The sequence below is a fragment of the Myotis brandtii genome, unplaced genomic scaffold (genome assembly GCF_000412655.1).
Source record: "Myotis brandtii unplaced genomic scaffold, ASM41265v1 scaffold274, whole genome shotgun sequence".
Taxonomy (NCBI): Eukaryota; Metazoa; Chordata; class Mammalia; order Chiroptera; family Vespertilionidae; genus Myotis; species Myotis brandtii.
In genome coordinates, this window is record NW_005360425.1 from 4643290 (window position 1) to 4653216 (window position 9927).

The 9927-nt window shown below is 54.6% G+C and overlaps 1 protein-coding gene across 1 annotated transcript in view; it reads right to left on the reverse strand.

The window, feature by feature from the left end:
* Positions 1-401: 401 nt before the first annotated feature.
* Positions 402-9927, reverse strand: part of HEYL (hes-related family bHLH transcription factor with YRPW motif-like) — an 11707-nt gene continuing 2181 nt past the window's right edge. Inside the window, exons 2-5 of the mRNA XM_014541607.1 lie at positions 9607-9673; positions 8023-8106; positions 6661-6742; positions 402-3335 (exon numbers count right to left, since the gene is read on the reverse strand). Coding sequence (XP_014397093.1) covers positions 2662-3335; positions 6661-6742; positions 8023-8106; positions 9607-9669 — 903 coding nt within the window. The 5' untranslated portion in view covers positions 9670-9673 and the 3' untranslated portion in view covers positions 402-2661. The remainder of the gene's footprint in view (positions 3336-6660; positions 6743-8022; positions 8107-9606; positions 9674-9927) is intronic.

Consider the following 9927-nt stretch of genomic DNA (forward strand, 5'->3'; position numbering starts at 1 on the left):
GAGGAAATGAAGGTAGGCCGGGGTAGCAGAAGCACAGGGAACAAGACTGGGATTGGTAAGAAATGAGGCTGGAAGTGAAGTTGAGACCAGAAGAGAAAAAGCTTGGATTTTCTTTGGAATGAGAGGGTAATAGAGTAAGGGTTTTAAACCAGAATCAATATGTTATAATTTGCATGTTTAAAGCTCTCTCTGGTCTCTGCTAAGAAGTGATTGATAGGCAGAGGGGATGAGGACCTATGAGGGTCAGGATCTGGGGGCAGGTGATGAGGTCTCCAGGCCTTTGCATAGGGGTTCCCTGCTTCCCTCCGCTGTGGGAACGCTCAGGGGGTGGCTGTGGGTTCAAGGTCATGGATGGACTCCAGAGATACTGAAGAAGTAGGACCACTCAGAAGTTTCCAGAATTTCAGAAGAATTTTTTTAAAAAACTTTATTGGATGTGTGCAACACCCCCAGCAGTGGGGTGGGAGTCGGGGGCACCAGAAGGCTTGGGAGTATGAACAAAAGATACAAATCCTCAACCACAGAAACAATTATATCCAGTCACCCCCCCACCCCCCAATCTCTTGGGGAGAATGAACCCAACCTCAATGAAGATGCTGAGAGTTCTGGGCCCTTTCCACCTCCTTCAATGGTGTCAACAGATTCTTTTGGAGTTGGTGCTGGAAACACGGGAATGGGATGCCCACTGCCCCACTGTGAGTAAATGCTGGGGCTAGGAAGTCGCCAAACTCTGACCTGGTATCCTGGGAGTAGTGAGCCACCACCTGGGATAGCCACAGAGAGGGAGGAGGGGGAGGAAGGGGAGAGGGAGGAAGGAGGAAGGAAGGAGGAAGAGTTCTTCCTGCCTTTTGTGAGAGAGTGGAGTTGGTCTTACCCTCTGCCACCTCCCCCTTCCCCTGTCCCAATCCCGGGAGCTGCTGAAGCCCTGGCCTCTGGGGCTCCCTCGGGCACTCCAGGCGGTGTCCCCTCCTCCAAAGGACCCCTGTGCTCAAGGCCGCACATCTCTGGATGGTACTGGACAGCAATCTGAGGAAAGAATTACTTGAGCTCTTACGGCCTCCTTGAGGAGCCTGTCTTTTCAAAAGAGCTTTCTGGGTCATTTACATGATCTCTGCCCTCCGGCCCACTTCCCTGAAAAGGCCCTTTTCCCCTGGGGTTTCTGCAAACTCTACTTTTGAGCCCAGGGAGTCTCCTTCATTTAGGCGCAGTCTCCTTCAACTGCGCCTCTGGGGAGGGCAGTTCCATCGAAGGGTGCAGTGCGGGAATCTTCCCAGCGGTGACATTTGTCGTGTTTAATAACCAGTGAGCAACACGCACCAGCATTGCCCTGGGAGGGCTCCCTGACCTTGGGTCTGCTGGACACTAACCAGCACAGGGATGCTGGGGGCAAAGCCATGTGGTGGGGACACCCAGAGCCACTCAGGGGAAGCAGGGAGAGGCCGTGGAGCACAGGTGTGTTTCTACATCTTAACAACAGGTCTGGGAACACTGGTCCCGTTGAATGTCAGTCCTGTGTCTGCCCCAACCTTGTGCAGCCTCTGCCCTCCCACGGGGAATGGTGGCTGGGCCATCTGTTCCCTCTGAGAGGACACGTGCCCTGGGCTGGAGCTGGGTCAGGAAACGGCCTGTGAGCAGAGCCAGCTGTGTGGAATCCTGGGTGAACAGGATCTCAGGCCCTCGACCCACCGTGTGACCTTGCAGGGCCAGGCCGCCTCTGCCTGCCCTTCCTCTGGGCCTCCTCGCAGTTATTTTCGTCCAGCCTACAGCCTTGGCCGTCCCAGCAGTCTGGGCTCTGTGAGCCGGATGCAAACCAGGCAGCACGAACGTCTGGTTCTGAATCCCAAGAGGATTCCTCTCGGGGCGCCATCACGTGGGAACAGGGCTGTTCACACCGTGCGCCCAGCAGGGACCACACGCCTGGAGGGTGGTGACAGCGCAGGGCAGAGAGCTGGGTTCTCTGCTCAGTGCTGGCTCCGGTCTGAGCGCGCTGTCCCAGGCCTGGTGGTCGGGGTCCTGGAGCCGCACTGCCGCCAGGAAACCTCCCAGCTGTGTGCGGGGAACTGCTGGTCAGCTGGCAGGAGGGTGTCTGCAGCTGGGAGAGGGCAGCAGCAGGCCCTGCGGGGCTCCCGATCCCCAGGCCGTGGCCGCGGTGGACAGCAGCTCTGTCCTGTGGTTTGCTGTGCTGGGCGGGCAGGAGACAGGTGGGCAGGGCAGACACTGGGTTCCAGCTCCTGGGGCCTGGGCAGGCTGCAGCCAGTCACTGCTCCTGGTTGGGGTCTGATCTCTCTTGGGAAGCAGCCAGCCTCAGTCCACTGTGCTTTTAGGCCAAAGCTCTGTTCCCAGAGCGGAGATTCATGCCTGCTGCCCGTGTCCCGGGGCAGGAGAGGGGTCTGGGTGCAGCTCGTACGAGTAGGTCTTCCGGAACTCATCTGTCCAGGTCAGAAGTGAGAGCAAGCCCCCGAGATGAGAAGAGCTGCAGGAGAGCCGGTGGGAAAGCTGGGAGGAGCAGTTAGGAGGGGATAAGGGCCCAGGGAGCAGGGGGCCTCTGGTGGGTGAAGACGCCGCCGGCACTCATGAGCCAGTCCAGGGGGGCAGGGCTGAAAAGGCAGAGCCACTTTCAGCTCCTGGAAAAGAATTCTCCTCACTCAGGGGGAGGGCATCTTAGAACGCCCCCACCTCCGTGATCTCGGGGGCCCAGGAGTGGCAGAGCACAGCCCCCGCCGGCCGCCCAGCAGGCCCGGGGGAAGAGGGCCTGGGGGCCGGGACACTGGCATAAGCAGGGGACCTCCCGACAGCAGGGGCCGTGGGGGGAGAAGACGGCAGGAGGGGTGCCATGTGGCTGCTCCTGGCTGCCCTGCCGCTGGGGGCCATGGGCAGGGGGACAGCTGGCCTCTCCAGAGGGCGGACCCTCCGGGCAGAAGGTGCCCCTCGACTGGGCAGCAAATTCCTCCGGGCTGGCAGGAGGGTGCCGGCGGCTCTGCGCATGGGAGCGGTTCGGAGAGCTGGGGCGGGGTAAGTAAGAGAGGAGGCGCTGGGGAGGAGGGGGCCGGGCACTCTTCCTAGGAGGGCAAGCTGGCTGTTGGGGGCCGACAGCCCTGGACAGCTATGGAAGAAGGACCAGGGCCAGGCAGGGAAGGCCAGGGGGCTGGCAGGGGTGGGGGAAGGCTCCATCTCGGCCGCGTAGCTGTTGAGGTGGGAGAGAAGGCGAATCCGCACGGGGTCCGCACGGCTGCTGGGTCCTTCCAGGACCCCCAGGTACCTGACGACCTCGGTGAGGCACTCCCGGAAACCGATGCTCCGGAAGTCAACGGCCAGGGTCCGGGCATCAAAGAATCCTGCAAAGCGAGGTGTGATGAGGGCATGCCCAGAGGGAACACAACCAGGAGCCAGGGGTCAGCCGGCCTGAGTTCTGGACCTGCCTTCCCCACTCGCTGCCTGTGTGACCCCGGGCCCCTCACCTCTCTGAGCCCTGGTCTTTCCACCTGTAAAGTGGGAAACATCCCTACTGGGGGAGAGGGGCTGGTTTGTGAGCATCAGATGAGTTCACTAAACTATGAAGTTTTACAAAATGTAAAGTATTGTTTCAGCACAATTTGTGATTAATAATACAAAGAAGAAACTGCGACCAAGAAAGTAGAGACTTGCCAGGCGTGGAGCGTAGGCCAGCCCCGCCTGCTGATGTGGGCAGGCACTGGGAGACTCCTTGGAGAAGGCAGTGAGTACAGTGTGGCAGGAAGCCTGAGGCCTTTGGAGGCCACTTCACAAGCTGCCTGACCATGGACAAGTCTCTTAATCTCTCTATGCCTCAATTTCCTTAGCTGTAAAATGGGCATGTAACAGTACCTGATGCATTGACTTGTGAGGGTAAAATGAAATGAAATGGTGCACAGCCCGGCCAGCGTGGCTCAGTGGTTGAGCATCGACCTATGAACCAGGAGGTCAGGTTTGATTCCGGTCAGGGCACATGCCCAGGTTGCAGGCTTGATCCCCACTGTGAGGCATGCAGGAGGCAGCTGATCAAAGATTCTCTCTCATCACTGATGTTTCTATCTCTCTCTCCCTCTCCCTTCCTCTCTGAAATCAATAAAAATAAAAAATAATGAAAAAGGCCCTAACTGGTTTGGCTCAGTGGATAGAGCGTTGGCCTGCGAACTGAAGGGTCCCAGGTTCGATTCCCATCAAGGGCATGTACCTTGGTTGCGAGCACATCCCCAGTGGAGGGTGTGCAGGAGGCAGCTGATCAATGTCTCTCTCTCATTGATGTTTCTAGCTCTCTATCCCTCTCCCTTCCTCTCTGTAAAAAATCAATAAAAATATATTTAAAAAAATAATGAAAAGGAAATGGTGCACAGGAATGCTCAGCAAGGTAAACGCTAGCCACCATGTACAGGCTGCTTGCCAACCAGCCCCAAGGCCGTCTGGAAAGTGACTCCGCTTGGCCCTCAGCGCCTGCCCTCAGGCTGGGCACCCTGTCTTGGCTGATTTCACTGAGGAATGGTCAGATGGACTGCCCACTGCCTCTCCACACCTGCCCTTCTCTCCACACCACCTTCTGGGCAGACTCAGAACAGCCCCCGTGAGCAATGGCCTCAGGACTATCGCAGCAAATATCTGGTCCCTGGTTCACAGCCGAGGCCCCCCGCACAGGGGCAGCTGGGCAGGAGCCGATGTTTGCAATCAGGTCTCCTTGGAAGTGAGTGCGCCGGTTCTGCTGTATACTTAGCTGTGCTGACTGTGAGTAGTCCCTTCGCCTTCTGTGTTCACTGTGTGTTTGTTTTTAATATGTTTTTTTCCATTGATTTTTAGAGAGAGGAAAGGAAAGAGAGGGAGGGAGGGATATATACACACACACACACACACACACACACAGATGAGAGAGAAATATGGATCAGCTGCCTCCTGCATGTTCCTACTGGGGATCGAGCCTGAAACCTGGGCATGTGCCCTGGACCGGGAATCGAACCGGTGACCTCCTGGTGCATGGGTTGACTCTCAATCACTGAGCCACACCAGCTGTGCTTCACTGTTCTTTTTACTAGCGTTTGCTGAGTTCTTACTTAGCACTTAATTTGCATTATTTAAGTTAATTTTCATAAAACCCCCCCTTTTTTTTTAAAACAATTGATTTTAAATAGAGGGAGAGAGGGGGAGAGAAAGAGAGAAGAAAAAGGGCATAAAAACCCTTTTATTATTCTCATTTTAGAGATGAGGAAACTGAGGAATAGAGAAGTTAAATCATTTATCCAAGGACATAAAGCTAGTAACAGTAGAGCCAGGATTCAAATCCAAAGCCAATGCTCCCCACCACAATCCTGTCTTCCCATTAGGCCTTAGCCAGAAGATGGGGGTGACAGCAGCCCCCCCATGAGGTTTCTGTGAGAACCAAGTGAGATAACATTAGTGGAAGCATCTGAAACGATAAAATGCTGCCCGGGATTAGTCACTATTTGTCTTTAGTTGGAGAACCACAAATGCAGCTTGAACTCTCTCCCCACTGGCTGATCAGTGACACAAGTTTCCACTGTTGGCCGTGCGTTCCTGTGGCAGAAGTTCTCCAAGCGACCACCTGCATCAGGGTCATCGGGCGTGCTTCCGAATCTCGCAAATTCCCAAACTCCAGTCCAGACCTACTGCCTCAGAATCTCTGGGGTGTGGCCCAGGACCCTGCCTGCCCCCCAGAAGACACTGCCACCCACTGAGAGGACTGGTTGGGCCACTTAAAACGCAACTGTCCCCTCCACAGGGAGTAAGCTAAGGTTTTAGGGCTTAGGTCTTTGTGGCCAGGTCTGTGGAGCTTTCAAGGCTTCCCAATTGTGAAGTCACAAAAATACCCAGAGAGGATCTAGGTAAACAAAATTTCTGTTTGTCCAGAAGTCTTTTTTTTTTTATAAATAATTTCTAAAATATATTTTATCTATTTTTTACAGAGAGGAAGGGAGAGGGATAGAGAGTTAGAAACATCGGTGAGAGAGAAACATCGATCAGCTGCCTCCTGCACATCTCCTACTGGGGATGTGCCCACAACCAAGGTACATGCCCTTGACCGGAATCGAACCTGGGACCCTTCAGTCCACAGGCCAACGCTCTATCACTGAGCCAAACCAGTTAGGGCTGTCCAGAAGTCTTTTTAAAGCTACAGTTCCATGACTGTGTTGTAACAGACTAGTTCAGAATAACAGAAGGAGTTACACGCGTGTTCCACTTCAATCCTGAGACTGAGCGGTGAGCATGACGTATGAGCGAGCACTGCCGAGGACACAGCAGCCCAGGGAGCTAGCCCAGTGGGAGGCACACCGGTGAACCATCAGTGTCTGAAAATCTCTGGCCCGTTGCTCCCACTGGGACCCCAGGGAGAAGGAGCTCGTTCAGGCTGATGCTTAACGAGGCCCTGGGGGTGGGTGAGTAGGAACAGTCTGTTGGAGGAGTGGAGCTGAGGAAAGCGCTGGGACAAATGGAGACACTGAGAGTGGAGAGGGAGGTGCCAGAAAAAGAAGAGAGACAAGCTTTGCGAATGTTCTACCTGGATCTGCTTCAGCTTCTCCATGGACCGTGAGCTCCAGGAGGGCAGGGGCCACATCTACTTTGCTCATTGGTGTATCCCCAGGGCCCAACCCCGAGACACTGGCTGTAAATGACCCCGGAGGAGCAATGCATCAGTACCTGTCCCACCAGTCGCGTGGAGCATTTTCAAGTGGTCCACCGTCATCTGCAGGACCTCGGCTTTCTCCAGCTTGGAGGAGCCCTGTGTGTACAGACACAGAGGAGTGTTTCCCTTCCTCTCTCTAAAAATCAGTTTTAAAAAACATCTAGCGCTCAGCTCCCCTGCACAGAGTCATCGGCACCCACTGCGTCCGTTTCCCCATCTTCCTCCCACTCCATCACTGCCTGCGATTGGGCCTCTGCTTCGGCCGAGGTCTTCGAATCTAATCGATCCTCTTCAGTTCTCCTGTTAGCACACTTGCCTTCTGCACTGCTGACCATGCGTTCTGAAACCTCTGCTCCCTTGACTTCCATGGCACCCCTTTTCCTTGGTTCTCCTTTCACCGGGCCTCTTGCTTGCCTGTCCCTGAAAACCGTGGTGTCCCCAGGGGGGGTTGGCTCACTGTTCTCACTCTGCGCACTTTCTGCAGAGGATCTCGTCTATCTGCCTGGCTCCATACACCAGCACCAGAATGCCGCTCCTGAACCCCCGCCCCCCCAGGCCCGCTCTCTGGGGACCCACGTTCCTACTCACCCCACCCAAGGGCTAGCTTATCATCTTACCCCCAAGAGTACTCCTCCTCTATTCTCTCTCGGGAAATGTTTTGTAAGCCTCCAGCATCACCTGGTCTCCCAGGCGAAACCTGAGGGTCAGACTCCGCATGGGAGTGCCTTGAGGGCAGGTAGCAGGTGTAGTTCATAACTGGGCTTGTGAAGACTTTAGTGAACGCCAGTGGGATGACTGACTTGTTCTCACCAGCAGAAAACACATGGCCCATGACCGGCTTTTGGAGCACAGGTGAGAGTCTTTGAGGCTGTCTGATTAATGCAGCTTGTCTGACTTCCCACTGCCATCCTTCCACCCCGACACGTTCAATGTCAGAATGCTCCCTCCCTGAGCAGCCTGTTTCGCTTTCAGATAGCTTCGGAAATGTCAGGAGTGTAGAGCGTTAGGGCACCTTAGAGTCACAGAGTTCTATGTTCTAGTTCTGCTCTGCTATTTACTAGCTGTGTGACCCGGTGTAGGTTACTTCACCTCTCTGTGCTGCAGTTTTCTTAGCTGTGCAATGGGCATAATAATCCCTACTCTTCAGGATCATTTTGAGGATTCAATTCAATGGGATACTGGATATAAAGCCATAACACCTGAGATACCTCTGTAAGTATATATTTCCATTCCCCTTATCTCTGGCCAGTGACAGATATCAGCAAATGACATCACAGAACTGCAGGCAGCTGTTAACAACAAGGGATGCCATGATACAGGAACCTTCTCTGCCACTCACACAGATCGCCCACAGCACCATCAGCAGTGTCACATACCTGCTTCTCAAAGGCGGTGGGGACCAGGCGCCGCAGTTCAGAAAGGCTGCTGTTGATGCGGTCTCGACGCCGCTTCTCTATGATTACACGCAGGCACGTCACAGTCAGAGCAACATGCCTTGATGGACATTCACTCATATTTTCCTTCACAATACTTTTGTGGGGGAGATCAATCTATTCTTACTTTATGGAGGGGAAAACTGAGGCTCAGAGAGGGGCAGTGACTTGTTTAAGGTCACAGCAAGGAATGCAAAGTTGGGAGAACTCAGCTCTCTTGTATTGATCTGAAAGGGGATGTGCTAAACGGTTAACCACTGGTCCAGCACCAACCAATCAGAACAGGGACACCAGCCACAGCGCCCAGCGGCCCTGGAGACCCCTGCTGGGCCAGGAGGCCTGAGGAATCTTGGGCATTGCTTTTCTTGTCCAGCTGTGCAGGTTTTCATTCACTCCATCTCAGTCTCATCTCACAATAGTGGCAGCAGAGTACTGATGGCAGGGCAGAAATTACGACCCCCATTTTACAAATCAAGAAAATGAGGGCTGGCCCTAGCTGGTTTGGCTCAGTGGAAAGAGTGTCGGCCTGAGGACTGAAGGGTTCCAGTTCAATTCTGGTCAAGGGCACGTACCTGGGTTGCAGGCTCGATCCCTGGCCCTGATCAGGGCACGTGCGGGAGGCAACCAATTGATATGTCTCTCTCACATTGATGTTTCTCTCTCTGTCTCTCCCCCTCCCTTCCACTCCTTTTGGAAATCAATGGGAAAAGATCCTCAGATGAGGATTAACAACAACAACAACAAAAGAAAATGAGGGATGGATGGAAGCGGTTTGTGTGAGGTTGTCTGGTTAGTGAGTGGCAGGGCTGGTGCCCAGTGCAGACGCACAGCTGCATCTTGGGGGGAAAGTGGGGCTGGGATAAGATGGCCCACAGCAAGCAGGGGCATCGCCTTCTTTTGTCCCCCTTACCCCTCAGCACACAGAGGAAAAATGAAAGTTCTGGGTTCAGAGAGAAGAAGAGTAAGGCTGGGATGGATAATATTGGCTAATTGTGTGCCATGTATTGCTTTGAGTGTGTCACATTAATTCCCTTAATCTTCAAAACAACACTTGGAGCCCTAGCTGCTTTGGCTCAGTGGATAGAGCATAGGCCCTCGGACTGCAGGGTCTGGGTTCGATTCCCAAGGGCATGTATCTTGGTTGCAGGCTCGATCCCAGGCCCTGGTCAGGGCATGTGAGGGAGGCAAACAATCGATGTCTCTCTCTCACATCCATGTTTCTCTCTCGGTCTCTTTCCCCTCCCTTCCATTCTCTCTAAAAAATTCAATGGAAAAATATCCTCGGGTGAGGATTAACAACAAAAACATCCCCAACACTTTGGGGTAGGTGCCGTTATTATGTCAGGTACACAGTTGATGAAATGAGGCACAGAGAGGTGAAGTGTCCTGCCCAAGGTCACCCCTGCTAGCCACTTGCAGAGCCAGGATTTGAACCCAGGCCGTCTGGCTCGAGGTGATGTTCCTGACCAGGTCCCTGGAGGCTAGGTGCCTGGGGACTCAGCATAAACCTCTGGCCGAGACACTCACCCCTCTGCGTTTCTTCCGGGCTTGCATCTGCGAAGGGCTGGGGGTGGACAGCGGCCTGGCCATCTGGCTGGAGAGGAAGAGAAAGGCACATTTTTCAGAGCTGGAGGACCATCTCCCTGGCCTGGGGTGACCTCGTGGGCGAGCACAGCCCCCTGCTGGGCGTCTGTGGTCTCCCAAGCTGGGAGGAAGCACGGGGCAGGCGTGGGAGGGGAGGCATTCTCGCCCTTCTCCCCGGGGCCCATTCCTCCCGGGTCAAGTCCTTCCCTGCTCTGGGTTAACTGCCCCAGGCGGCGGGGTGGGGGGGCGGAGGGGGAGATGTCT